Here is a 26,301-nt window from a genome sequence, read left to right as displayed (position 1 = left end):
ATGAACCTCGATTACCACTGACTTTATCCAAGTGAAGGCTTGGATGTGTGTCAACTGGCAATGCAATATTCATTCCAACTAGAGGATTGTGTCGTGATGTAGGGGCATACACCACTGCTTTGTACACCATGCTATTATACTATGCATCAATGTTTTAGTGTTGCTATTTCCACAAAGCAGTAGTTTGGATGATGTTGTAGACACGCTAGGTACCATGTTACTATGCAAAGTATGCATCGATGCTTAATGTTGCTATTTTCATAAAGCAGTGGGTTGGATAATGTCGTAGACGTGTCATAGTTGTTTGTTTTCAGAGATCTAAACGGATGCAAATCACTGTGCTGTACATGGAAATGCACCTCGTTGTTCACTGTACCAATTCCCACAGTATGCTTCTGTAAATCGCTGCTTAAAGCACTATTTGTACATTTTTGTGGAGACAAAGCAGATTCTATTTATGTAGAGTTTATGTAGAGGCTCTTCGTGGAAAAGAAATGTACCAAACAAAAATATAAATGCAACATGTAAAGTGTTATAAAAGATTCCAGAAATGTTCCATATGCACAAAAAGCTTATTTCTATCAAATGTTGTGTAGCATTGTGTTTACGTCCCTGGTAGTGAGTATTTCTCCTTTGCCAAGATAGTCAATCCACCTGACAGGTGTGGCATATCAATAACCTGTTAAACAGCATGATGGGTCACCTTGGGGACAATAAAAGGCCACTCTAAAATGTGCAGTTTTGTCACACAACACAATGCCAAGTTGTCTCAAGTTTTGGGGGAGCATGCAATTGGCATGCTGACTACAGGAATGTCCATCAGAGCTGTTGCCACAGAATTTAATGTTAATTTCTCTACCATATGCCGCCTCCAACGTTGTTTTAGAGAATTTGACAGTACGTCCAACTGGCCTCACAACTGCAAACCACATGTAACCACGCCAGCCCAGGACCTCCACATCCAGCTTCTTCACCTGGGGAATCGTATGAGACCAGCCACCCGGACAGCTGTTGAAACTGTGGGTTTCCACAACCAAAGTATTTCTGCACAAACTGGCAGAAACCGGTTGGAAGCTCATCTGCATGCTCTCTCAGGGAAGGTCATCTGTGTGTGCGTCATCCTCACCAGGGTCTTGACCTGACTGCAGTTTGGCGTAGTAACCGACTTCAATAGGCAAATGCTCACATTCGATGGCCACTGGCACCCTGGAGAATTGTGCTCTTCACGGATGAATCCCTGTTTCAGCTGTGCCGGGCAGATGGCGTCATGTGAGCGAGCGGTTTGCGGATGTCAACTTTGTGAACAGAGTGCCCCATGGTGGCAGTGGGGTTGTGATATGGGCAGGCAAAAGCTACGGACAACAAACACAATTGCATTTTATCGATGGCAATTTGAATGCATAGAGATACTGTGATGAGATCCTGAGGCCCATTGTCGTGCCATTCATCCGCCGCCATCACCTGATGTTTCAGCATGATAATGCACGGCCCCCTGTCGCAAGGGTCTGTACACAATTCCTGGAAGCTGAGAATATCCCAGTTCTTCCATGGCCTGCATACTCACCAGACATGTCACCCATTAAGCATGTTTGGGATGCTCTGGATTGACGTGTACAAGAGCGGGTTCCAGTTCCTGCCAATATCCAGCAACTTCACAAGCCATTGAAGAGAAGTAGGACACCATTACACAGGCCACAATCGACAGCCTGGACAACTCTATGCGAAGGAGATGTGTCGTGCTGCATGAGTCAAATGGTGTTTACCAGATACTGTCTGTTTTTCTGATACACTCCCCTACCTTCTTTTAAAGGTATCTGTGTCCAACCGATGCATATCTGTATTCCCAGTCCTGTGAAATCCATAGATTAGGGCCTAATTTATTTATTTAAATGGACTGATTCCCTTATATGAACTGTAATTCAGTAAAATCTTTGAAATTGTTGCATGTTGCTTTTTATATTTTTGTTCAGTGTAGATATAAATGTATTTCTTTTGCACGTTCCCCTCTGCAGTTGATCAATTTTCTTGTCTGCCCTGATTCCCAACATGCACACACACACACTCTGATTCCCCTCACATAGTTCATTAAGTTTTCTGTCAGGTATCGCCCGTCTTTCTCCACGCGCGTCTACGGACACATTGGCTGTTTTTCCCTCAGGGAGAAAGATAAGCTTACCTTCTGTGTGTAAGTCTCTCTCTCTCTCTCTCTCTCTCTCTCTCTCTCTCTCTCTCTCTCTCTCTCTCTCTCTCTCTCTCTCTCTCTCTATATTTCTTTCATTATGCAAAAAAATGTCTCTCCTTCCCTCTCTTCTACCATCTCATGTATATTAATGACGCACCAGAAACCAGTATTCGCCCTGAATGCCTTGTTCCCTGGCTGGTTGTGCATACTGAACACGCTCACACACACATACACTGAAACACATAAATACATACACACACATTCCCCCCACTCAAACACCACACACAAGTCTCTCTTATTTTTTTCCAGTGCGGGCAATTAGGAGGCAGAAGGCAGTAAGTGTGAAGGTGTAGAGTAATAGAGGAGAGGAACCCCCTGTGGATATGATTTAGGTTTAAGAGCAAGTCTGTTGTCTGCTGAGTTGTTTCCCTGATTGAATTCACACCCCTGGTTATAATCCTGCAGTTTGATTCCTTCCCAATCCTCTCTGGACTACACTCTGCATTGGCAAAATGCCCCCCTCTTCCATCTTCCATCTCCCTCTCTTCCATCTCCCTCTCCCCCTCTTCCATCTCCCTCTCTTTCCATCTCCCTCTCCCCCTCTTCCATCTCCCCCTCTTCCATCTCCCCCTCTTCCATCTCCCTCTCTTCCATCTCCCTCTCCCCCTCTTCCACCTCCCTCTACCTCTCTTTCACCCCCCTCTCCCTCTCTTCCAACTCCCTCTCTTCCAACTCCCTCTCTTCTAGAGGTCGACCGATTATGATTTTTCAATGCCAATACCGATTATTGGAGGACTAAAAAAAGCTGATACCGATTAATCGGCCGATTTAAAATGTGAAAAAACCGTGTTTATTTGTAATAATGACAATTACAACACTACTGAATACTGAAAGGTATTGATATTTATGCTTAGGTACATTCGTGCAACGATTATGCTTTTGTCGCAAATGCGCTTTTGTGAAAACATCCCCCGTTTGGCGAAGTTGGCTGTCTTTGTTAGGAAGAAATATTCTTCACAGTTCACAACGAGCCAGGTGGCCCAAACTGCTGCATAAACCCTGACTCTGTTGCACAGAATGCAAGAGAAGTGACACAATTTCCCTAGTTGAAAGAAATTCATGTTAGCAGGCAATATTAACTAAATATGCAGGTTTAAAAATATATACTTGTGAATTGATTTTATGAAAGGCGTTGATGTTTATGGTTAGGTACACATTGGTGCAACGACAGTGCTTTTTTCCGTGAATGCGCTTGTTAAATCACCCTTTTGGCGAAGTAGGCTATGATTCAATGCAGGACAAGCTAGATAAACTAGTAATATCATCAACCATGTGTAGTTAACTAGTGATTATGTTAAGATTGATTGTTTTTTATAAGATATGTTTAATTCTAGCTAGCACCTTACCTTGGCTCCTTGCTGCACTCGCATAACAGGTAGTCAGCCTGCCATGCAGTCTCCTCGTGAAGTGCAATGTTATCGGCCATAATCGGTGTCCAAATATGCCGATTACCGATTGTTATGAAAACTTGAAATCGGCCCAAATTAATCGGCCATTCTTCCCCCTCTTCCACCTCCCTCTCTTCCACCTCCCTCTCCCTCTCTTTGACCTCCCTCTCCCCCTCTTCCCTCTCCCTCTCTTCCACCTCCCTCTCCCTCTCTTCCACCTCCCTCTCCCTCTCTTCCACCTCCCTCTCTTCCACCCTCCCTCTTCCACCTCCCTCTCTTCGACCTCCCTCTCCCTCTCTTCCAACTCCCTCTCCCTCTCTTCCACCTCCCTCTCTTCCAACTCCCTCTTTTCCACCTCCCACTCCCCCTCCCCCTCTTCCAACTCCCTCTCTTCTAACTCCCTCTTCCACTTCCCCTCCCCCTCTTCCACCTCCCTCTCCCTCTCTTCCACCTCCCTCTCTTCCAACTCCCTCTTTTCCACCTCCCTCTCCCCCTCCCCCTCTTCCAACTCCCTCTCTTCTAACTCCCTCTTCCACTTCCCCTCCCCCTCTTCCACCTCCCTCTCCCTCTCTTCCACCTCCCTCTCTTCCAACTCCCTTGCTTCGACCTCCCACTCCCCTCCCTCACTTCCATCTCCCTCTCCCCCTCTTCCACCTCCCTATCCTCTCTCTTCCATCTCACTCTCCCCCTCTTCCACCTCCCTTTCCCCCTCTTCCACCTCCCTCTCCCCCCTCTTCCACCTCCCTCTCCCCCCACTTCCACCTCCCTCTTCCACTCCCTCTTCCCCCTCTTCCACCTCCCTCTCCCTCCTCTTCCACCTCCCTCTCCCTCCTCTTCCACCTCCCTCTCCCTCCTCTTCCACCTCCCTCTCCCTCCTCTTACACCTCCCTCTTCCCCCTCTTCCACCTCCCTCTCCCTCCTCTTCCACCTCCCTCTTCCACCTCCCTCTCCTCTCTCTTCCACCTCACTCTCCCCCCTCTTCCCCCTCACTCTCCCCCTCACACTCCCCCTCTTCCCCCTCACTCTCCCCTCTCTCCCACCTCACTCTCCCCCCTCTTCCACCTCCCTATCCTCTCTCTTCCACCTCACTCTCCCCTCTTCCACATCCCTTTCCCCCTCTTCCACCTCCCTCTCCCCCCTCTTCCACCTCACTCTCCCCCTCTTCCACCTCCCTCTCCCCCCCCTCTTCCACCTCCCTCTCCCCCTCTTCCCACTCCATCTTCCACCTCCCTCTCCCCCCTCTTCCACCTCCCTCTCCCCCCTCTTCCACCTCCCTCTCCCCCCTCTTCCACCTCCCTCTTCCACCTCCCTCTCCCTCCTCTTCCACCTCCCTCTTCCACCTCCCTCTCCTCTCTCTTCCACCTCACTCTCCCCCCTCTTCCACCTCTTCCACCTCCCTCTCCCTCCTCCTCCACCTCCCTCTCCCCCCTCTTCCACCTCCCTCTCCCCCTCTCCTCCATCCTTCTCTTCCTTCTACTCCTCGTCCATCATGCTCTTGTATGGAACCTTATTTAATGAATTAACTTTATATTTTATTTAAAGTATGAGAGAACATGGTGCAGTAGCATTGGCGTCCTATATTTAGATGTGGATAGGCATGCAAGGTGTGTGTGTGTGTGTGTGTGTGTGTGTCTCTGCGTTTTAGTTAGTGTGCGTACATGCATGCATGTGGTTTTGCCACCCACAGCCATTGACAGGCGTGTTCCACTCCCATGGTGAAGCGTGTTCCTCCCAGGTAATTTCACCTCATGTCACGCACAGCCCTATCTGGTGTCCTTCCTCCTGAAAAACCACAGTGGTTCTTCACACACACACACACACACACACACACACACACACACACACACACACACACACACACACACACACACCCACACACACACACACACACACACACTGTAACACTTGGTTCCTCAGTGCACGGTGGCTGCAGCAGTAATGGGGCCATCACAAGACTATCACGTCTGGTTTAGGAGATGGCAGAATGAGGATTTGGGATGATCATGATGGTGTGTGTGGCAGCTGTGAAGGAGATTACTCCGGGGCCTGATCTTGTAAATGTAACCGCATCAACGCCCTTACAGAGGTTTACAACAAGGCAACGAGACCGTGCCTCAGCCACGACCAGTAACACTCTGCGAGGAGATTACCATACTGAGATATATCATTCACTACAGCCACTATGGTTCTGGATACTGAATGGGAAGCAGGTGCTTACAGCTTCACCCTCCGTTAGCACGCTGGTTGCTGATGACATATACATACCACAGGGTCATTGTGCTTCTGTATAGAAAATAGAGAGAAGTGGAGACAGAAGGGGGGGGGGTAGTACAGAGAGAGAACAGGGAGAGATTGCGATGAAGCAGGACAGAGGTATCAAGAAATGTGGAGAGGGAGAGAGAGAGAATGCATCAATGTGTGAGACAGGAAGAAAGAGCTAGGAGAGACAGATGTGTGTGCATGTCATTGCCCCGGCCAGTCAGCCTATTGTGACAGCTAGGCTACCTCTGTTTCTGTCCCTAGGCCTGATACAATCAAACTAGCAGATGGTATTATAGCACTGAGTGGTGTGGTCTCATTTCATGAAGTCGACAGACAGATGTATGTTTTTCCAGCTTTAAAACACATTACCGGCCTCTGTTATGGAAAGGACAAACTGAATTAGACAGCCACTGATGAAACAATGTACTGTACAACTAAATGTACTGTTAATGGGAGCCAGAAAAGAAAGACTGACTGACACTGTCTTCATTGCAGTGTCAGATGGGTTTTACTAGTCTGTTTTGTTTGTGTCTTTCTTTGAAGTGCGCTTGTCTTTGTTGGGCTTTTACAAATCCCTGGCTCAAATTCACTTTGCTGTAGTGCCAAATGCATGGCCGCATTGCCTTTATTTTGTCTTTATAGGAATGAAAAACAATGGGATAACAAAGGTATTGCCTTCCAAACCATGGATTAGATATGTTTTTAGAGAAACTCTCTCTCTTACGTCTTACTCTTCTGGTTGGGTTGGAAGGTTAATGTGAACGGGCTGTCTAGTTCTTACTAGTCAGCAAGCAAGGTGGAGAACGTCCACAGTACCCTTCTGTTATGACCCCCATATCGCCCCCCATATCGCGTGTCTCCTGTCTGTCTGTCTGTCTGTGTCTCTGCCTCTGTGTCTGTCTGTCTGTGCACTAGCTCCTTGTTTCCTAGCATTGGTGTAATTAGTTTTATCAGCAGCCGGAGCTCCTGCCTCGCTCAGGGGAGGGAGAGGAGAGTCATTATCTCCCTCATTTCCTTCCCTCCAGCTCACACACACACACACACACACACACACACACACACACACACACACACACACACACAGAGAGACTGACAGACACACACGCAGAGACACAGTGTTGCACATTTCCACACAGACATGGGAGTGCACAGGCAGGCACACGTACATGGATGTACACACACACACTTACACTGGCATAGAGATGTTAGCTCATCCTCTCCTTCTCCCTCAGAGATTCATGTATGAGCAGTATTCAGTCATACTAGAGGCCCTACATGTGTCTGTCAGGACTGGATTGGCTCTGACTCTTCACAAGGTTACAGCACCGCTCCTCTCTTCATCACTAGCAGTAGCTATCACTTTAGAATCCTGCTCAGGCCAACACAGCCCCCAGGGTACAGACGGGCTGTGACGGTGCACTGGGTGAGTCACCAGTACTGAGCAGCTGGATGTGTGTGTCTGGAGGTGGAGGGTGGAACTGTGTGTCACACTGTGTCTTTCTCTCTCTCTCTTTCTCTCTCTCTCTCTCTCTGTATGTTTATCTCCTGCGTTCTCAACCTGCATGAGTGGTTATTACCGTGTTTTGGAGTCTGAGGTCATGCAGAGTTTAGAGGGACAGCCGGCCAGTGTTCAAAAGAGGCATGGGCCACACACACACTGCGCTGGTCGTGCTATAGGAGGTGCTGTGTGTGATTGGCAGATTGGGAAGCAGTCAGAGGCCAACAGTAGACACACACCAGCCTCCCTCAGAACAAATAAGTGTATCCACCCCCTCATCTGTCACTTTCTGTGTGTGCGTTGTATGCTTGCTTATCTGTCTTCTCTGCCAATGGGAGATTTGAATTCAATTGAACAGGAATTGGGGCAGATTTTGCATGTATTCAGATATCTCTCCACAGGAAAAGGAGGTCAGCTAGTACCACACTGGTTCCATATGTATAATTCTTTTTTGGAACAAATATTTCTGGTAAACAGTGGGTAAATTCCACGGTTACAGAATTATGCTGAGACGTATGTCTGTATGTCAAACAAAAGCAGTCAACTCTTTGCACAAGGATGACTTTTTCCACGTAAAATTTCCTTCATAATTTCCACAGAACATTTGACAAAAACCCATTTACTTGAGGAACGGTGCCGATTAAAAATGTGGTAACAGAATGACGGCACAAACTGTTACCAAACTTTGCATCTGCACAGTCCAACTAAATGTGTTTTTGTAACATTTTCAGTAGCAACTGCTAGAAGTCGTCCTCGTGCGTAGAGTTTTATGGTTTGTTTAACTTTGCAGTCACTGGTTTCTGTTTAACGTGCATTTTAACCTGTTGCGACGAGAAATCCCGTATCCGGGATCCTATTTATAGCCTCAAGCTCATTACAATAACGCAACGTTAACTATTCATGAAAATCGCAAATGAAATTAAATAAATATATTTGCTCTCAAGCTTAGTCTTTTGTTAACAACACTGTCATCTCAGATTTTCAAAATATGCTTTTGAACCATAGCTAAACAAGCATTTGTGTAAGAGTATTGATAGCCTAGCATAGCATTAAGCCTAGCATTCAGCATGCAACATTTTCATAAAAACAAGAAAAGCATTCAAATAAAATCATTTACCTTTGAAGAACTTCAGATGTTTTCAATGAGGAGACTCATTAGATAGCGAATGTTCAGTTTTTCCAAAAATATTATTTGTGTAGGACAAATCGCTCCGTTTTGTTCATCATGTTTGGGTAAGAAAAAACCCGAAAATTAAGTCATTACAACGCAAACTTTTTTCCAAATTAACTCCATAATATCGACAGAAACATGGCAAACGTTGTTTAGAATCAATCCTCAAGGTGTTTTTCACATATCTATCGATGATAAATCATTCGTGGCAGTCCATGCGCCTATTCCATGCGAGAATAGGCGCATGGACCTGGAGATTAAACAATAATTTCGATGGAGGACACCGGGCGGACACCTGGTAAATGTAGTCTCTTATGGTCAATCTTCCAATGATATACCTACAAATACGTCACAATGCTGCAGACACCTTGGGGAAACGACAGAAAGTGCAGGCTCATTCCTGGCGCATTCACAGCCATATAAGGAGACATTGGAACACAGGGCATTCAAAATCTGGACCATTTCCTGTATGAAATTTCATCTTGGTTTCGCCTGTAGCATTAGTTCTGGGGCACTCACAGATAATATCTTTGCAGTTTTGGAAACGTCAGAGTTTTTTCTTTCCAAAGCTGTCAATTACATGCATAGTCGAGCATCTTTTCGTGACAAAATATCTTGTTTAAAACGGGAACGTTTTAAAATTAAAAGAGCGCCCCCTATCTCGAAGAAGTTAAAGTGAACAATCTGAGTCTCGGCATCATCCTATTAGTGTAGAATTGTCCAGTAGTAGATATGATGAAGATCATGGTACAATAGAAAGCATTTTAGGAATCACTGGCACAGTTAGCTCCATTTAAAAATTGGCCCATATGTGACATCACAACTGCCTATACATTTACAACCCACTATTATTTACTTATTATTTATTTAAGCCTAAACTATAACCCATGTCTGTTTCTTCCTGCTTGGTGCACATTGTTTCCTGTCCTCTGTGTTTACAGTGGCAGTCCATTTCACTTGTGGCCTTGGTAAGAGTGGCGCCATCGCCCCATGGCAGAGGCCGAGAGAGAAAGCTAAGATGAATGGGTGTTTACTGAGACCAGCGAAGGCTAAGAGACTGAGCCTGGCCATTTCTCTCCACTAAGATGACTGGGTCATCCACCATAGAGTGTGGAGACACCGTGGGAGACGTTGAAGGCCCCACTCCCCAGTCACATCAGTGTATGATGGTATGATGGTCTTGCTTGTGGGAGACGATACAGTCCCATGCTGAAGCGGAGTTGGTTTGACATCCGACAGGGACAGGGTAATAAAGAGTGGAGGTGTAAGGCCATGTGTTTGAACTAGTCTGTCTGGGTAGAAGTTGCCTTTATAGACACACAATAGGAATTTTTCACTCCAAAACAAACTCATCCAGAAAGAGCAATTCCACCAAGATTCATACTACTCCCACCCACACCTAAAATCCAATGTGTGTTCGAACAACCGGAATCCTCCTCCATCCAACCCTAAAAAGCCATGTAACTCGTTGTCTCTCAGGGAGCTCTCTTGGCCGGTTACGGAGTGTTAGTGTCAGCCGTTGATGCTGATGGATCCGGGGCCAGAGTGGTTGTGACAGATGGTGTCTCTGTGGGGACAGGAGGGGGTCTGGGTCTGGTATAGTGGTGACGTGGTGGCAGTCTGGTCAGGTCCCACTGTGGAGCCTCCAGATGATCACGGTCAGGTTGACTGACCTGGACTAGGTCTCATGGGGCCTGGGATGGGCCAGTCTGTCTGGAATGTCTTTTCACCTGGCTGGGCTTTGTGAATGGACGTATGGGAGGTTAGGGGGGAAATATGTACGGTAAATGGCAGTTATGGGATGCATGGTGTATTTTAAGCAGTGTTGTCCTAGAATTGCAATGTTTTGCTTTTCATCTCTGAGTCTGGGAGCATATGGGGGGAATACTCTGTACAAAATATTATGAACACCTTCCTAATATTGAGTTGCAAAACTCTTTTGCCCTCAGAACAGCCTCAATTCGTTGGGGCGTGGACTCTACAAGGTGTCGAATGCGTTCCACAGTGATGCTGGCCGATGTTGACTCCAATGCTTCCCACAGTTCTGTCAAGTTAGCTGGATGTCCTTTGGGTGGTGGACCATTTTTGATACACACAGGAAACCTTTGAGCGTGGAAAAACCCAGCAGTGTTGCAGTTCTTGACACACGCACCCCGGTGCGCCTGGCACCTACTACCATACCCTGTTGAAAGGCACTTTTGTCTTACACAATTCATGTCTCAAGGCTTAAAAATCGTCATTTAACCTGTCTCTCCCCCTTCATTTATACTGATTTGAAGCTGATTTAACAAGTGACACCAATAAGGGATCATAGCTTTCAGCTGAATTCACCTGGTCAGACTATCAGCAGTTCCTAATGTTTTGTACACTCAGTGTATGTACATAGCAGTACATGAATATAGAGGATCTGCATGATATTTCTTTAAATAATATTTGTGGTTAGCTCATACAATGGTTTCCACACCATTATGTTGGCTTTCATGTACCCACTCTGTCAGTTTTTTAAAATAATGTAGTCTTGTGGTCTTACGTTTGTCACGACCATGCTTATAACCATTTGTGACTCTTTGACCAAACTCTCGTCCCTCTGTTTTGTGTCTCCAGGTTTTGAATGAAGAATGCGACCAGAACTGGTACAAGGCAGAGCTGAATGGCAAAGAAGGCTTCATCCCCAAAAACTACATAGAAATGAAGGGACACCCGTAAGTATGAGCCAGCCTTAGATACCAGTTGCCCTATATGAGCCTGCCACAAGTCCACATGAAACTGGAGAGCCAAAATGGCGGCGTTCACCTCCCCTAAATTACCTCATGTTTAACCTGGAGCTCAAAATTGGGGTATCAAACGTGAGGTTCTAATGTTGGAAGGTTCCACTACTAGTTTGTGAAACTTATTTTTTCCAAAGGGCATTTATTTGTGCTAAATATCAGGGGGGAAAAGTAACTTCATAGACAGATTTACTTCTCTAGTTCCCATGTTTAGAACCATTCGGAAGACACTTGAAACAAAGTTTAGCTAACTCCTGTGGCTAGGATAAATGCTCCTCTGGTCTGAAGATAAGGGGGAGAAAGGTCTCATCATGCTGCTTCTGTGGTCTGGAAGCTAGCCTGGAAGTGACCTGGCTTTCTAGAGCTCATTTGTGGGTTTATAGGCCTCTGAGATCCATGTGGTCGCAGGGTTGTCGGTTTGGCATCCCAGAATCCCTCATCATGTGGCGTCGTCAGTCCTGATTCCAGAGTCTGTTTCTGCTGCGTCAGGCCTATTAGGTTTGCCCCCACAATCGCCCTCTGGCCCAATATAGCCTGTGTGGATCTTTCTACATACTCTCTACTTAACATGCAGTGCATTGGGAAAGTATTCAGACCCCTTGACTTTTTCCACATTTTGTAACGTTACAGCCTTATTCTAAAATGGATTTAAAAAAATGTTTTTCCCCCTTATCAATCAACACACGGTACACCGTAATGAAAAAGCAAAAACAGGTTTTTAGAAATTGTTGTGCGTGTGTGAACATACATACAGTTGAAGTCAGAAGTTTACATACACTTAGGTTGGAGTCATTAAAACAAATTTTTCAACCACTCCACAAATCTCTTTCTTCTGAAACTCGTCAGTCTAACCAGAATAGAAAGAGGAGTGGGAGGCCCCGGTGCACACCTGAGCAAAGGGACAAGTACATTAGTGTCTAGTTTGAAAAACAGACGCCTCACAAGTCCTCAACTGGCAGCTTCATTAAATTGTACCCGCAAAACACCAGTCTCAACGTCCACAGTGAAGAGGTGACTCCGGGATGCTGGCCTTCTAGGCGACATGCTATATTTAGTAAAGAATATGACTTCAGCCGAGCAACAGGGCTTTTGTGTAACTGTCAGATAGGAGATGGATTGTACTGTAACTGTCCTACAGAAGTCCTTTCTACATAAACTTCAGGGTTACTAAATGGATCTTATTCTGAGATAGCCACTAAATAGAGATGGATTGTACTTTATATTCTACAGACGCACACAGTAGCAAAGAGGGACTTTGTCCTGTGTAGTCGTCAGCTGTGTGAGAACGCCTTCCCCACCACCGCCACCTGCTCTCAGGGCTGAGAGGGCTCTCACACCGCAACCAATCAGATACAGAGGGCCCTATTATAGCAGTCAGGAAGAGACTGTCCATTAGCCTTAAGGACCCTATGACTGATTGGTCAGCTGGGCCTAAATACAGGAGGGAGGGAATCACCTGCTCTATGGAGGAGCAGCTGGTGGAGGAGGGTCCAGGATAGTAGGCAGGCAGATGGTGGGGCTGGATATGAAAAAAAACAGTACTCACTTCACTATAGGGCTGGCCTTGGCCTGGTTACATCCACCATGGTTGCTGTTACCATGCTGGAAAGGATCATGTGAGGAGAAGAAAGCCAAGTCACCACAGCATGGTTTGGTTTGGCTCGATAGTGTGTAAAGGGCTTTGACTCCCTTATGGAAGCCTGGTAGCCGTGGATGTCAGTGTTACCTCATCAAAGAGCAGCACTCCCCCACCACAAAGCAGGAAGGACCGGGATAATAGGAGGATATCCACAGTATCTCTCTACACACAGGGTTACTGTTACCTCAGGGTGTTACCTCGGGGAGATCAGAGCACTGTGGATGAGGGGGTTGGAGTTCTGTCATCTCTAAGCCTGTTTGTGTGTGAACGCCAGGCACAAAGAATAGCATTGCTAAATGCTAAAGGCTTGTGGGTTGAAACCTATGGCCCAGAGATGCTAGTGCTACCTGACAGGTCAATGGTGTGTGTACTAGAGGTTGATCGATTATGATTTTTCAACGCCGATACCGATTATTGGAGGACCAAAAAAAGCTGATACCGATTAAAACGGCCGATTTTTTAACACTTTTATTTTATTTGTAATAATGACAATTACAACAATACTGAATGAACACTTATTTTAATTTAATGCAATACATCAATAAAAATCAATGTCGCCTCAAGTAAATAATGAAACATGTTCAATTTGGTTTAAATAATGCAAAAAAAAGTGTTGGAGAAGAAAGTAAAAGTGCAATATGTGCTATGTAAGAAAGCTAACGTTTCAGTTCTTTGCTCAGAACATGAGAACATATGAAAGCTGGTTGTTCCTTTTAACATGAGTCTTCAATATTCCCAGGTAAGAAGTTTTAGGTTGTAGTTATTATAGGAATTATAGGACTATTTCCCACTATACCATTTGTATTTCATTAACCTTTGACTATTGTATGTTCTTATAGGCACTAGCTAGCCATTTCACTTCGGTTACACCAGCCTCATCTCGGGAGTTGATAGGCTTGAAGTCATAACAGCGCAATGCTTGACGCACAACGAAGAGCTGTTTGAATGAATGTCTGCCTACCACCGCTCAGTCATATGCTTGTATGCTCAGTCAGATTATATGCAACGCAGGACACGCTAGATAATATCTAGTAATATCATCAACCATGTGTAGTTAACTAGTGATTATGATTGATTGTTTTTATAAGATAAGTTTAATGCTAATCAGCAACTTTACCTTGGCTTACTGCATTCGCGTAACAGGCAGTCTCCTTGTGGAGTGCAACGAGAGAGAGGCAGGTCGTTATTGCTTTGGACTAGTTAACTGTAAGGTTGCAAGATTGGATCCACCGAGCTGACAAGGTGAAAATCTGTCGTTCTGCCCCTGACCAATGCAGTTAACCCACAGTTCCTAGGCCGTCATTGAAAATAATAATGTTTTCTTAACTGACTTGCCTAGTTAAATAAAAGGTCTAAAAATACATTTTTTTAAATCGGCAAATCGGCGCCCAAAAATACCGATTTCCGATTGTTATGAAAACTTGAAATCGGCCCTAATTAATCGGCCATTCCGATTAATCGGTCGACCTCTAGTGTGTACACATGTAATAGGCTTGTTCTACTCATATCTGTCGTCTTTACCCAGCAGGCAAAACTAGCCGGTGGATATGTGACTATCGGCTTGTGACACTGTTTGAGGACTCTGCCCTGATGATGATACTGTATGTGAAACCTGGCTGGATTATCATTCCCTCATGAGGAACAGCTGGAGTTGATCAGGTCCTCTGGCTTTGTCATGTTGTCTGAGCTCAGAAACGAACAAGCTAAGCGGCATAGCGCTAGCGCTCACCTGCACTGACATGCTCTACTGCAGAGGCTATGGCTATTGGCCAAGCCAAGGGTATGCTATCACTAGGATAAGCTACAGTATATGGTAAGGCTAAGCTATATGGCTAAATTAAGCTATATGGATAAAGCTCAGGGTTTGCTTTCACTGGAGATAGAGGAGGCAAACATTGTGTGTTGCAACACCTTTGTTGGCACATTGTGACATAACACCTTTATCCGGACAGTACAATTCCACACCTGACTAGTCACAGAAGGAAATGGAGATCCCACACACTGTACACCCATGCACAAACACACACACACAGTGACACACACACACACTCTGTATGGAGTATCCGTGGGGGTTGGTGACTGACCGCTGGTATTGGGCACCAGTCAGAGCCAGAGGAGTAGGTCGCAGGTGAGGTTGGCATGGCACCACACAGAGTTGTCATTGTCTCGGCCCAAGGCTCCACCAGCTCTTTTATCAGACCAGGAACCTCCCTGTAATTACAACCTACTAGGACAAATGCAAAAAGACTAATTAAATGGCCCACATGTGCTCACTTACTGCATTGATTTCATTCTATTTGGCATGCAAACTAGATGCGATATTCTGATTTTGACATCATTGTTTAGTGTTATTGGTCGCTATGCACTTCACTCACTACTCAAATCAAATGTTATTTGTCACATACACATGGTTAGCAGATGTGTAGCGAAATGCTTGTGCTTCTAGTTCCGACAATGCAGTAATAACCAACAAGTAATCTAGCTAACAATTCCAAAACTACTACCTTATAGACACAAGTGTAAGGGGATAAAGAATATGTACATAAAGATATATGAATGAGTGATGGTACAGAGCGGCATAGGCAAGATACAGTAGATGGTATTGAGTACAGTATATACATATGAGATGAGTATGTAAACAAAGTGGCATAGTTAAAGTGGCTAGTGATACATGTATTACATAAAGATGCAGTAGATGATATAGAGTACAGTATATACATATACATATGAGATGAATAATGTAGGGTATGTAAACATTATATTAGGTAGCATTGTTTAAAGTGGCTAGTGATATATTTTACATCATTTCCCATCAATTCCCATTATTAAAGTGGCTGGAGTTGAGTCAGTGTGTTGGCAGCAGCCACTCAATGTTAGTGGTGGCTGTTTAACAGTCTAATGGCCTTGAGATAGAAGCTGTTTTTCAGTCTCTCGGTCCCAGCTTTGATGCACCTGTACTGACCTCGCCTTCTGGATGATAGCGGGGTGAACAGGCAGTGGCTCGGGTGGTTGTTGTCCTTGATGATCTTTATGGCCTTCCTGTGACATCGGGTGGTGTAGGTGTCCTGGAGGGCAGGTAGTTTGCCCCCGGTGATGCGCTGTGCAGACCTCACTACCCTCTGGAGAGCCTTACGGTTGTGGGCGGAGCAGTTGCCGTACCAGGCGGTGATACAGCCCGACAGGATGCTCTCGATTGTGCATCTGTAGAAGTTTGTGAGTGCTTTTGGTGACAAGCCGAATTTCTTCAGCCTCCTGAGGTTGAAGAGGCGCTGCTGCGCCTTCTTCACGATGCTGTCTGTGTGGATGGACCAATTCAGTTTGTCTGTGATGTGTACGCCGAGGAACTTAAAACTTACTACCCTCTCCACTACTGTTCCACTACTGTTCCACTACTGTTTCCCACAGACACAACAACCACTACAACTGTCAACAACAGGGGTCAGGTTTGAGGTCAAGCTCTGCTAAAGGCCATGTTCCCATGATATTGAGTCACGCCTATGACCCTGCGCTTTGAGGTTACTCAAAGGTCATCGCTAACTAGCTACCTGTCACAACCACACCACAATCAAATTCTGGTAAGTGCTGCTTTTCCTACAAATGAAGAAGAAAAACACCCAGCTTGGTAGGGCTGGTTGAAACAACGTCATTACAACCAAATTACAACCATGTAATAACGTCATTTCAACCAGTTTTGCCCGCAGGGTATTTTTTCTTTCTTCATTTGCAGTAAATCAGCACTTATCACTGTTACTTGCGACTTGTTTTTATATCATTTTTCATGAGTTATTAAAGTGTTTTGTTCTGATTTGTTATTGTTGTCCCAGGTGGTTCTATGGTAAGATCCCCCGGGCGAAGGCAGAGGAGATGCTGAACAAACAGAGGCACGATGGGGCCTTCCTCATCCGAGAGTCGGAGAGCGCACCGGGAGACTTCTCCCTCTCTGTCAAGTATGTCGCACGCACACACTGTTTTATTGAACCTTTATTTCATTTCAGTTCAATCATTGTATAACTGATCGGCCGATTATCTGTTTTCCCTTCTTTTTTTTTACTTTAGAAAATACACTTTTCTCCAATATCAGTTCTGTTTACATATTTTTTTTCCAACTCTGTGTTAAGAGCTTGCTTTCTCATGCACAGTTCCCATGTTGGTTTGCGAGCGTCTAGCCAGCTTAACCTGGGAGGTACTGACTGTTCTAGCAGTGACTGGCCACACTGTTCCCATTCTAGTCTTCATGTAAAGTCGCTGTGCAGATCTACAGATCCATATCAAGTTAATTGGCTGTGTCATCTCTGACTCACCTGGGGATAACCAACAGTTATCTGCTACTAAAGCATGTTGGTCTCTGTCAGATGGCTCCAGTGTGGGCGCTGCTGCCTCTTATCAAAGCTTTACAAGCTGGCACTTTCCCTAGTCCCGGGCTGTGTCGTGAGTGAGTGAGTGAGTGAGTGAGTGAGTGAGTGTGTGAGTGTGTGAGGGAGAAATGGAACCTTATTCCCTTTGTCCAGGCCAAAAGTAGTACACAAGCTAGGACACAGTAGGACACATACTCCAGTTCAGCACTTAACAGTAGGTGACAGAATATAATATTATTCTTGTCGCTACTGCTTCAATTGCACTTTCCTAGTGTCACAGCTGTGTACCAAACAACTGTCCCTGTCTAATCCATTTGTAATGAAATCTAATTGAAGTATATCTTCTGTGTCAAAATCCCAAACTCATGGTATCACGCAGTGAGAAGGAAAGTGGGCCAACTGGGCTTAAATCATTCATGAAAGCGCTGACACAGATGGTTATAAAACTAGTGCCCACGTGATGTAGACTTACCAGTGTTTTGACTGCTGTCCTCAGATGGTTACCAGTTCTGTTTATTCTATACTTATCTCCCCCTTCTCCTCCTCCTCTGCCACAGGTTTGGTAATCACAGATCTGAAACGGTTGGACTGATGGAAGTAGTAGGACGGTCACCTTGTTTAATCTTAACCAGTCACTTCTAGATCTATGCTACCTCTCCCCAGGTTTGATCATCACAGATCTGAAACGGTTGGACTGATGGAAGTAGTAGGACGGTCACCTTGTTTAATCTTAACCAGTCACTTCTAGATCTATGCTACCTCTTCCCAGGTTTGGTAATGACGTGCAGCACTTCAAGGTCCTGCGTGACGGGGCTGGGAAGTACTTCCTGTGGGTGGTCAAGTTCAACTCTCTCAACTCCCTGGTGGACTACCACCGTTCCACCTCTGTGTCCCGCAACCAGCCCATCTTCCTCAGGGACATCGAGCAGGTCCCACAGGTGAGGAGGGAGGGACACACGCACACACAGGGGGACACACGCGCGCACACAGGGACACACACACACATACATGGACACACACACACACAGGGACATACACACAGGGATACACACACAGGGACACGGGCACACACACACACACACTTTAGAGAAGCCACTTTTCTCCAATATCACTCCTCCTTTTACCTTATCAGTAATCACTAATGTTCTGTTTATTCTATCCTCATCTCCCTCTTCTTCTGCTTCTTCATCTTTTTCCTCTTCTGCTCATCCTCGTCCTTCTCCCCGCCCCCCAGAAACACACACACAAATACATGTAAACACACAGATACAGGGCCTTCAGAAGGTATTCACACCCCTTGACTTATTCCACATTTTGTTGTTACAGCCGGAATTAAAAGTGTATTACATAAATTTTTCCCCTCACCCATCTACACACACTACCCCATCATGACAAAGTGAAAACATGTTTTTTTGAAATGTTTGCAAATGTATTCAATATGTAATACAGACGTATCGCATTTACATAAGTATTCACACCCCTGAGTCAATACTTTGTAGAAGCACCTTTGGCAGCGATTACAGCTGAGTCTTTCTGGGTAAGTCAACATTTTGATTGTGCAATATTTGCCTATTATTCTTTTCCAAATTCTTCAAGCTCTGTTAAATTGGTGGTTGATCATTGCTAGACAACCATTTTCAGGTCTTCCCGTAGATTTAAGTAAACTTTAACTCAGCCACTCAGGAACATTCACTGTCCTCTTGGTAAGCAACTACAGTGTAGATTTGGCCTTGTTTCAGTTTTTTTTTGCTGAAAGGTGAATTCATCTCCCAGTGTCTGGTGGAAAGCAGACTGAACCAGGTTTATCACTAGGATTTTTTCCTGTTCTTAACTCCATTGCATTTATTTTTTTATCCTGAAACTCCCCAGTCCTTAACGATTACAAGCATACCCATAACATGATGCAGCCACCAATATGCTTGAAAATATGGAGACTGGTACTCAGTAATGTGTTGTATTGTATTTTCCCCAAACATAACACTTTATATTCAGGACAAAAAGTTCATTGCTTTCCCACATTTTTTTTGTTGAGTATTTAGTACCTTGTTGCAAACAGGATACATGTTTTGGAGAAGAAAAAAAAAATCTGTAGAAGCTTCCTTCTTTTCACTGTTAATTAGGTTAGAATTGTGAAGTAACTACAATGTTGTTGATCCATCCTTAGGAGAAAACTATCACAGCCATTAAACTCTGGAACTGTTTTAGTCACTATGGCCTCATGGTGAAATCCCTGAGCGGTTTCCTTCCTCTCCGGCAACGGAGTTAGGAAGGACGCCAGTATCTTTGTAATGACTGGTTGTATTGATACACAATCCAAAGTGTAATTAATAACTTCACTGTGTTCAAAGGGATATTCAATGTCTGCTTTTATTTTTTACCCATCTACCAATAGAAAACCTCCCTGGTCTTTGTGGTTGAATCTGTGTTTGAAATGTACTACTCGACTGAGGGACCTTACAGATAATTGGTACAGAGGTACAGAGATGAGGTAGTCATAAAAAAACACTTTTACTGCACCCAGAGTGAGTACATGTGACTTGTTAAGCAAATGTTTACTCCTGAACTTATTTAGGTTTGCCATAACAAATGGGTTGAATACTTATTGACTCAAGACATTTCAGCTTTTCTTTTTTTTAATGAATTTGTAAAATGTCCAAAAACATAATTCTACTTTAACATTATGGGGTATTGTGTGTAGGCCAAGGACAGAAAACATTTCAATTGAATCAATTTTAAATGCAGGCTGTAATACAACAAAATGTGGAAAAAGTCAAGGGGTGTGAAAACTTTCTGAAGGTAATGTATGTATACACAGCGCTGCACATCATACGGAATACCAGGGAAATCCTCATCTCTGACAATCATTTAATGAGATTGCATCACGTATTCTCATCTAAGCAATCATGCAAAAACATGACCGATTACCAGTGAAATACAGTTCACTAAGCAATTTAGCAGAAAAATAGCTAAATCCACTATGGTCGCCTTCATGTTGGTTATGAGACAAATATACAAGTAGAAGTACAATACAATTGGAAGTTGGAAAAAAGGCTAATGTTCATTAGGCACCAAACAGAACAATGATTTTTAACAGAGGGTCTAGTACACAGACCAATAAGAAATACTAATTTCCTATTCCATTGCAAAGCGTTTTAAAACATTATCCGTTGCGTGCCTGTAACGGTTTTCGCCGTCTGAAGAAGAGGAATCGGACCAAAGCGCAGCGTAGTAAGTGTTCACGCTTTTTATTGAAACTGAAAAATAACAAAATAACAACGAGAATAACTGAAACAGTCCTGTCAGGTGCAAAACACTAAACAGAAAATAACTACCCACAAAAACCATGTGGGAAAAAGCTACCTAAGTATGGTTCCCAATCAGAGACAACGATAGACAGCTGTCCCTGATTGAGAACCATACCCGGCCAAAACAAAGAAATACAAAAACATAGAAAAAAGAACATAGAATGCCCACCCAAATCACACCCTGACCAAACCAAAATAGAGACATAAAAAGCTCTAAGGTCAGGGTGTGACAGTGAACACAGGAGTGCCCGACTACACTCCTCACATATTCTAACCCATGTGTTTCTCCTCTCGTCTCTCCAGCATTCAACGTACGTGCAGGCGCTGTTTGACTTCGATCCTCAGGAGGACGGCGAGCTGGGTTTCCGACGCGGCGACTTCATCCAGGTCCTGGACAACTCCGACCCCAACTGGTGGAAAGGGGCTTGCCACGGCCAGACGGGCATGTTCCCGCGCAACTACGTCACCCCAGTCAACCAAAACATGTGATCATGTCACGCCCGTCAACCAAAACATTTGATTGGCTAAGTGAATAATGACATGGCCCCCCTCGTCCCCCATTGGCCCATTTACACCCCCTCAGGACTTTGAGGGACACTTCAGAAACAGACCTAAATGAGGAATGGAAGAATGGGAAGAGGAACAAAAATCCTGCAAATACACAGAGCGAGAGGCAGATTTCATTACTCAGACTCTACAGTTGACTCTGGATTCTTTGATGCAATGAGGGAGACACACGGAACAAGAGAAGCATTGCAAAGGAACCTAAGTTGAAGTAAAAAAACAAACACAAGGGATCCGGCTGTAGCTCGACTCCGGCAACGGCCTCCCTTCTTATACGTTCTTTGTTTTCTTTCATTATGCATAACATCACCATCCTATGTTACAGTCTATTAGACAAAGACAATGAAGAAGATGTCAGAGACCAAAGACTCTAGTCTAGTGTGTTATTGATCTCAACCCAACTTTGGGAGAGAAGGACCATGGACTGGAGAGAAATTCTATTGTTATCGATGTGTATGTGTATCTCTAAATATTTGTAGTTTGAGCCTGTTTAAGTGTGTGTTTTTTTTCATTCATTTACTTGATTTATTCCCTATTTGTAGACCTACATATTGTCATTTTCTAGGATCATATTCATTTAGTACCAAATGGAAGAAAATAGACAGGGAGGATCTACCTGAACTGAATAAGAAACACTCATTTTTGTTTTCCGTTGCAAAACGTCTTGTTGCGTTTTGAAACTGTGCACTAATTGATATGACCCAGATCATGCACAGAGTCTCTGAGACAAGAAGCTAAATGGTTTTCATGTGATTGGGAGTTATGCAATACTCTCAAGACAGAAATTATATTTCAATAATATTTCAGGTGGAAATCTAATTTGGAAAATGTCAGGATTTCTACTTTGTTCTGGTTTGAAAGCGGAAGCGCGGCTATCAGCTAGAACAAATTGTGTCATTTTTTACCCATTTAGGCATTTAGTGGCTTTCTGCATTCTTAAATGTAGCCATCGTTCTCAAATAAATCATAGACAATGGTATAGAGTTTTATGTCCATCCGCAATCAATAGACTTAACTGATGATGGGGCTGATTCAATATGACCTAAATGTAGCTAAATTGGGTCGTACGGGTTCTTTATGGAGATTGCTAGTGGTTGACTGGGTTGAAACGGCAGTATCCTTATAATCATTAGTTCTATGAAAGAAGGTATTGAATAGTGCTACACTCACTGATTTCACCCTGCGTTTGTGGAAGTTGGGTAGTGCCTTTTCCATCTCTGGTGTTTTTTGTCTCTCCAGGTTGACCAATGAGTGCTTTTTAAGCAGCAGACCGCAGAGATACGGTGACCAATACAATGTCTCCATTCTCCACACATGCCGGCCATTGGTTAGGAGCTACCTTATGGAAACCCAGTCTGAATCTCTAAACCCGTCTCAGCTCTGCAGTCTCTTCTGTCTCACTTTCAAGTATGATCATTCGATGAAAGAGAAACATAATGTTTTCTGCCAGAGAGTGTTATGTAGTGCTTCCCTTGAGGAATGACTAAATGGTGTGATGTAAATGTTCAGTGTTGTTCTATGTTTTCAACAGAATGACATGCATATGACAAAGTCTTGTTTTGTCTGATTATGGGACGTATCAAAAGGGCTTTTGGAATTCTATGTGATTAGATGCGAACACATGATCTGTCGGTTTGGTTGCGTCTAAAGGGGGACATTTTTGACAGCGGGCGGAAAGAAGTCACAGAAAAAGGTAGTTTAGCGTTACCTGAAAGAGGGGGCATGAATTGTCATAAAGACCAACGTAAGTGCTTGATCTGGGCAACATCTTAAGTATTTATCCTTCAGTCAGTGTCTGCTTGTGACGGAGGCAGAATGGAATCCTCCATCTTGATAAAGAGATTAAAGGACCAATGATGCTGACAAACTGACTCTAGATCAGAACGACTAGCGCAACGGGTGGGTCAATGACCTCTATTGAACTCTGTGTCCTCAACTCTCTACTTTGGACCTTTTGAGAATCTTGAAGAGGACTTCAAATGCAAGGAATTCCATATGATCTCTCCCCCACTCTGCTTGTTATTCCCTATCTACACTCTTTGATTTGGAAAACTACTCGAATATGCTTTATGGTTTGTTGAAGTAAAATGGCTGAAATACACGAAGAGGCAGGTCTGAAGGGAATATGCAGGGAGGGGACCATGCAAGTTTTTCAATGTTATTTCTAGCCTGCAATGAACTGCAATGAGCCATTCCAATGACCTGATAGTCCGATTGACTTGCAGGTGTTTGAAAATGCAAGGGCAGGAGAAACCTTGCTTACGTGGTTTCGCTATGAACTGTAGCCTGGCTATGTGTTGCCTTGCTGTTGTTGCAAAGCCCCCCCCGATTCAAAGTTCACTATGTCACACTATGTAAAAAAAGCACTAAAGTGTGACGCCTGTGTGTATTTTCTGTACGTGACATGTATTTACCTCTTCAGGTGTGTCTGTATTCTCAGCCAATCATATGACATGTATGACCCTGAGGTTTTCCTGACCACCTGACCATCTGATCTGGAGTATTTCCAAGTCATGGCACGTGTTCAGGAAAAATTCCTGGCCCTAGACCTTATGTGATTACAGGGGTATAGGTATAGCAGGTATAGAGTTGAGACTGGTATCCTATTGGTTGACTCTTAGCCTGGTTGAACCAGATTGAACGCTGCGTTCAGCATTCAGTGTCTTCTACCAGGCTAGTTGACGCTACCAGACGGTGGATTCCGCTGCTCTCAAGGGGCCTGATAAATAGGACCCAGTCCAAAACTTTGTCTATTGACGCTGTCTCTCGGTTCCTGGACAGCCTTGCACTCTCCCATGGTCAATATTTACTCTCTCCTCGGTCAGTCAGTCATTCATTACAGTGCGAAGGCCGCCAGCAAGTGTACCATTCATTAAGCCTAGTTAAATATGACATAACACTGCACTCTGCACTCACTATTTGTTTCACTTCGGTGACAATAGTCTCCAGTCTGCTACCAGTATCATTCTATGGTTTATTTCCTCGTCCATTTGCAGCCGTCCGACTCGTTATTCCGGAGTGGGATCATACGGTGGTTGACACCTAAGACGATGTGATTGTTTACCTTATGCTGGAAAGTCTTTGTATGTATATCTGACATGGTTGCTTTATGACGTCATTTCATGATGTGCGTGAATTAAAAACGTTTCCGTTTTCAAACGGGAGGATGATGATGTCCCCTGATGTCTGTCACAGCATTTGATTTCCTTTGAACGTAGATCGACGACGACAGAATAATAAAACAATCGCTATGAAGAAGCTACTGTTGTGACGTTGGTTATTTCCTGTTGTCGCCGGTACTGTATGTTTCACATTAGAACAATCCACATTGTTTTTAGGAGGAAGTTCTACACATAGAAAGTAGAACCCCAGACATAGATTAAGCCTAGCCATTACGTTCAAAACTCTTTCAATGTAGATTCTCCATTGAGAATGCTTTTTAGTCCAGGGCTAGGCTTCATCCGGAAAACTGGCCCTGTATCTCTATGGTTACTCCACTAACTATCTCACCACTTTTGCACAACAGAGAGAGTTCCTACAGAGAGCATGGAGGAGCAATGTAGCAGATTGGGTGTGGGCCCTTATCATGGGTCATGCTTGGGTTACACTCAACACCACACAGTGTAACCTAATGTTTCAAAACAGAAAGATGCTGATTAACTGGGTGACATAGGTGGTCAGATGATATGCCCAAGTCCTGATCTAAGGTCAGTTTGACATTTACCCATTAATGGTTACTATTGGAATGAGTGTAAGCTAATTCTTATCCTAGATCTGTGCTTACAACCCAGACAGTCTCTCAGATATAGGATCAGTTTAGCTTTTTAGATCATTTATGTGATTATATGGACAGTGGGGGGACCTGATCCTAGATCAACACTCCAACGCTGAGACGCTTTATGAATACAGGCCCATAGACTACCTCTACCCAGTAGCGGTGCGTAGATAAAATCACCGGGGAAGCCAAGCCAGGAAATAAAATAACCATTTTACAACCTATGTGTTGTGATAATTGTGTTGTTTGCTCTATAACCACGGCTAAGGGCTGTTCATATGCCTTGACACCATGATATATAGGCCTAAAGGCCGAGACAATGGGAAGGCACAGTGGCAGAATAAATTCAACCACACCTTTGTTTCGTCACAAAACCTGAGAGCAAAGACCTGTCTGGTGAAGTCCACAATGCATTTTGCATGTAACAAACCGTTACATGACCTACAGCATTGTCAACCAAGGTTATGTTTCCGACATTTTCAGACCACTAAACAACTATTGATTTAGAACCACAGAGTTAAGAAAACAGGAACTGCCTCCACTATTGCAGCATCATTTCAACATCATCTAATCACCTCTGCTTAGTCTAATATAGTGACAACTAAACTATACCCAAAACTTTTAGTCCAATCAACTTAAGCTAAATATGTGCCTGTCCATGGTACTGATTTCTGTGTGTGTTTGGTATATATGTGTGTGTGTGCATGCAAATAGATAAAAACATGTTGACTCACCCTGCTACACCAATTTCGCCATCTTTTTTCATGTTGCCTAAACAAGTCTATGACTGTAATACAGTACACACTTTTAGCTTTTGTTTTCCAAGGCTACCTGGCTAAAATGCTTGATCACTAGCCTAACTTCCTTTCATGGGCAATGATGCACCAGGTCAGCTCGTTAACATTAGCCTACTACATCTAGCTACCTGTTGAATTTCCATCCTCTCGGGCCAGGGGCACAATGGTGTAATTTATGGTTGGAACAGAATCGTGTTATAATCATTGGCCAGTATCGAGAAGTAAAACCACAAGTCCAAATCCCTACCTCCATCCATGGCTAGTTTAGAAAAGGGCTGATTTTAGCTAGCTAGCTAGCTAGCTTCTGGGGGAAAACAACACGAGATGCAAAAATTATAGTTTTTTTCTGTCAATGACGTTTGGCTTCTGGTGTGATTGGTCTGAATCCAAATCCAAACTGGCTTTCCTTGACACTTTCTTTTGGTGCATCAGGACAAATCACAGCTAAGCTCGCTCAGTTTAGCTCAATGCTGATTGGCTGTAATTCTTTTGAAAAATTATCAAGGGAGGCCAAATGCTCGCTGGCATCCCTTGGAT

General features: G+C 44.2%; 1 protein-coding gene across 1 annotated transcript in view; it reads left to right on the top strand.

The window, feature by feature from the left end:
- The window catches only part of LOC109888563 (growth factor receptor-bound protein 2-like), a 40,452-nt gene extending 16,002 nt beyond the window's left edge, over positions 1-24,450 (top strand). Inside the window, exons 2-5 of the mRNA XM_020479729.2 lie at positions 11,166-11,263; positions 16,793-16,915; positions 18,093-18,261; positions 20,932-24,450. Coding sequence (XP_020335318.1) covers positions 11,166-11,263; positions 16,793-16,915; positions 18,093-18,261; positions 20,932-21,117 — 576 coding nt within the window. The 3' untranslated portion in view covers positions 21,118-24,450. The remainder of the gene's footprint in view (positions 1-11,165; positions 11,264-16,792; positions 16,916-18,092; positions 18,262-20,931) is intronic.
- The last annotated feature ends 1,851 nt before the right edge of the window (positions 24,451-26,301 follow it).

This window comes from Oncorhynchus kisutch, linkage group LG1 (genome assembly GCF_002021735.2).
Source record: "Oncorhynchus kisutch isolate 150728-3 linkage group LG1, Okis_V2, whole genome shotgun sequence".
Lineage (NCBI taxonomy): Eukaryota > Metazoa > Chordata > Actinopteri > Salmoniformes > Salmonidae > Oncorhynchus > Oncorhynchus kisutch.
Note: the sequence above shows the minus strand (reverse complement) of the source record. Positions and strands in the feature narration are given on the sequence as shown.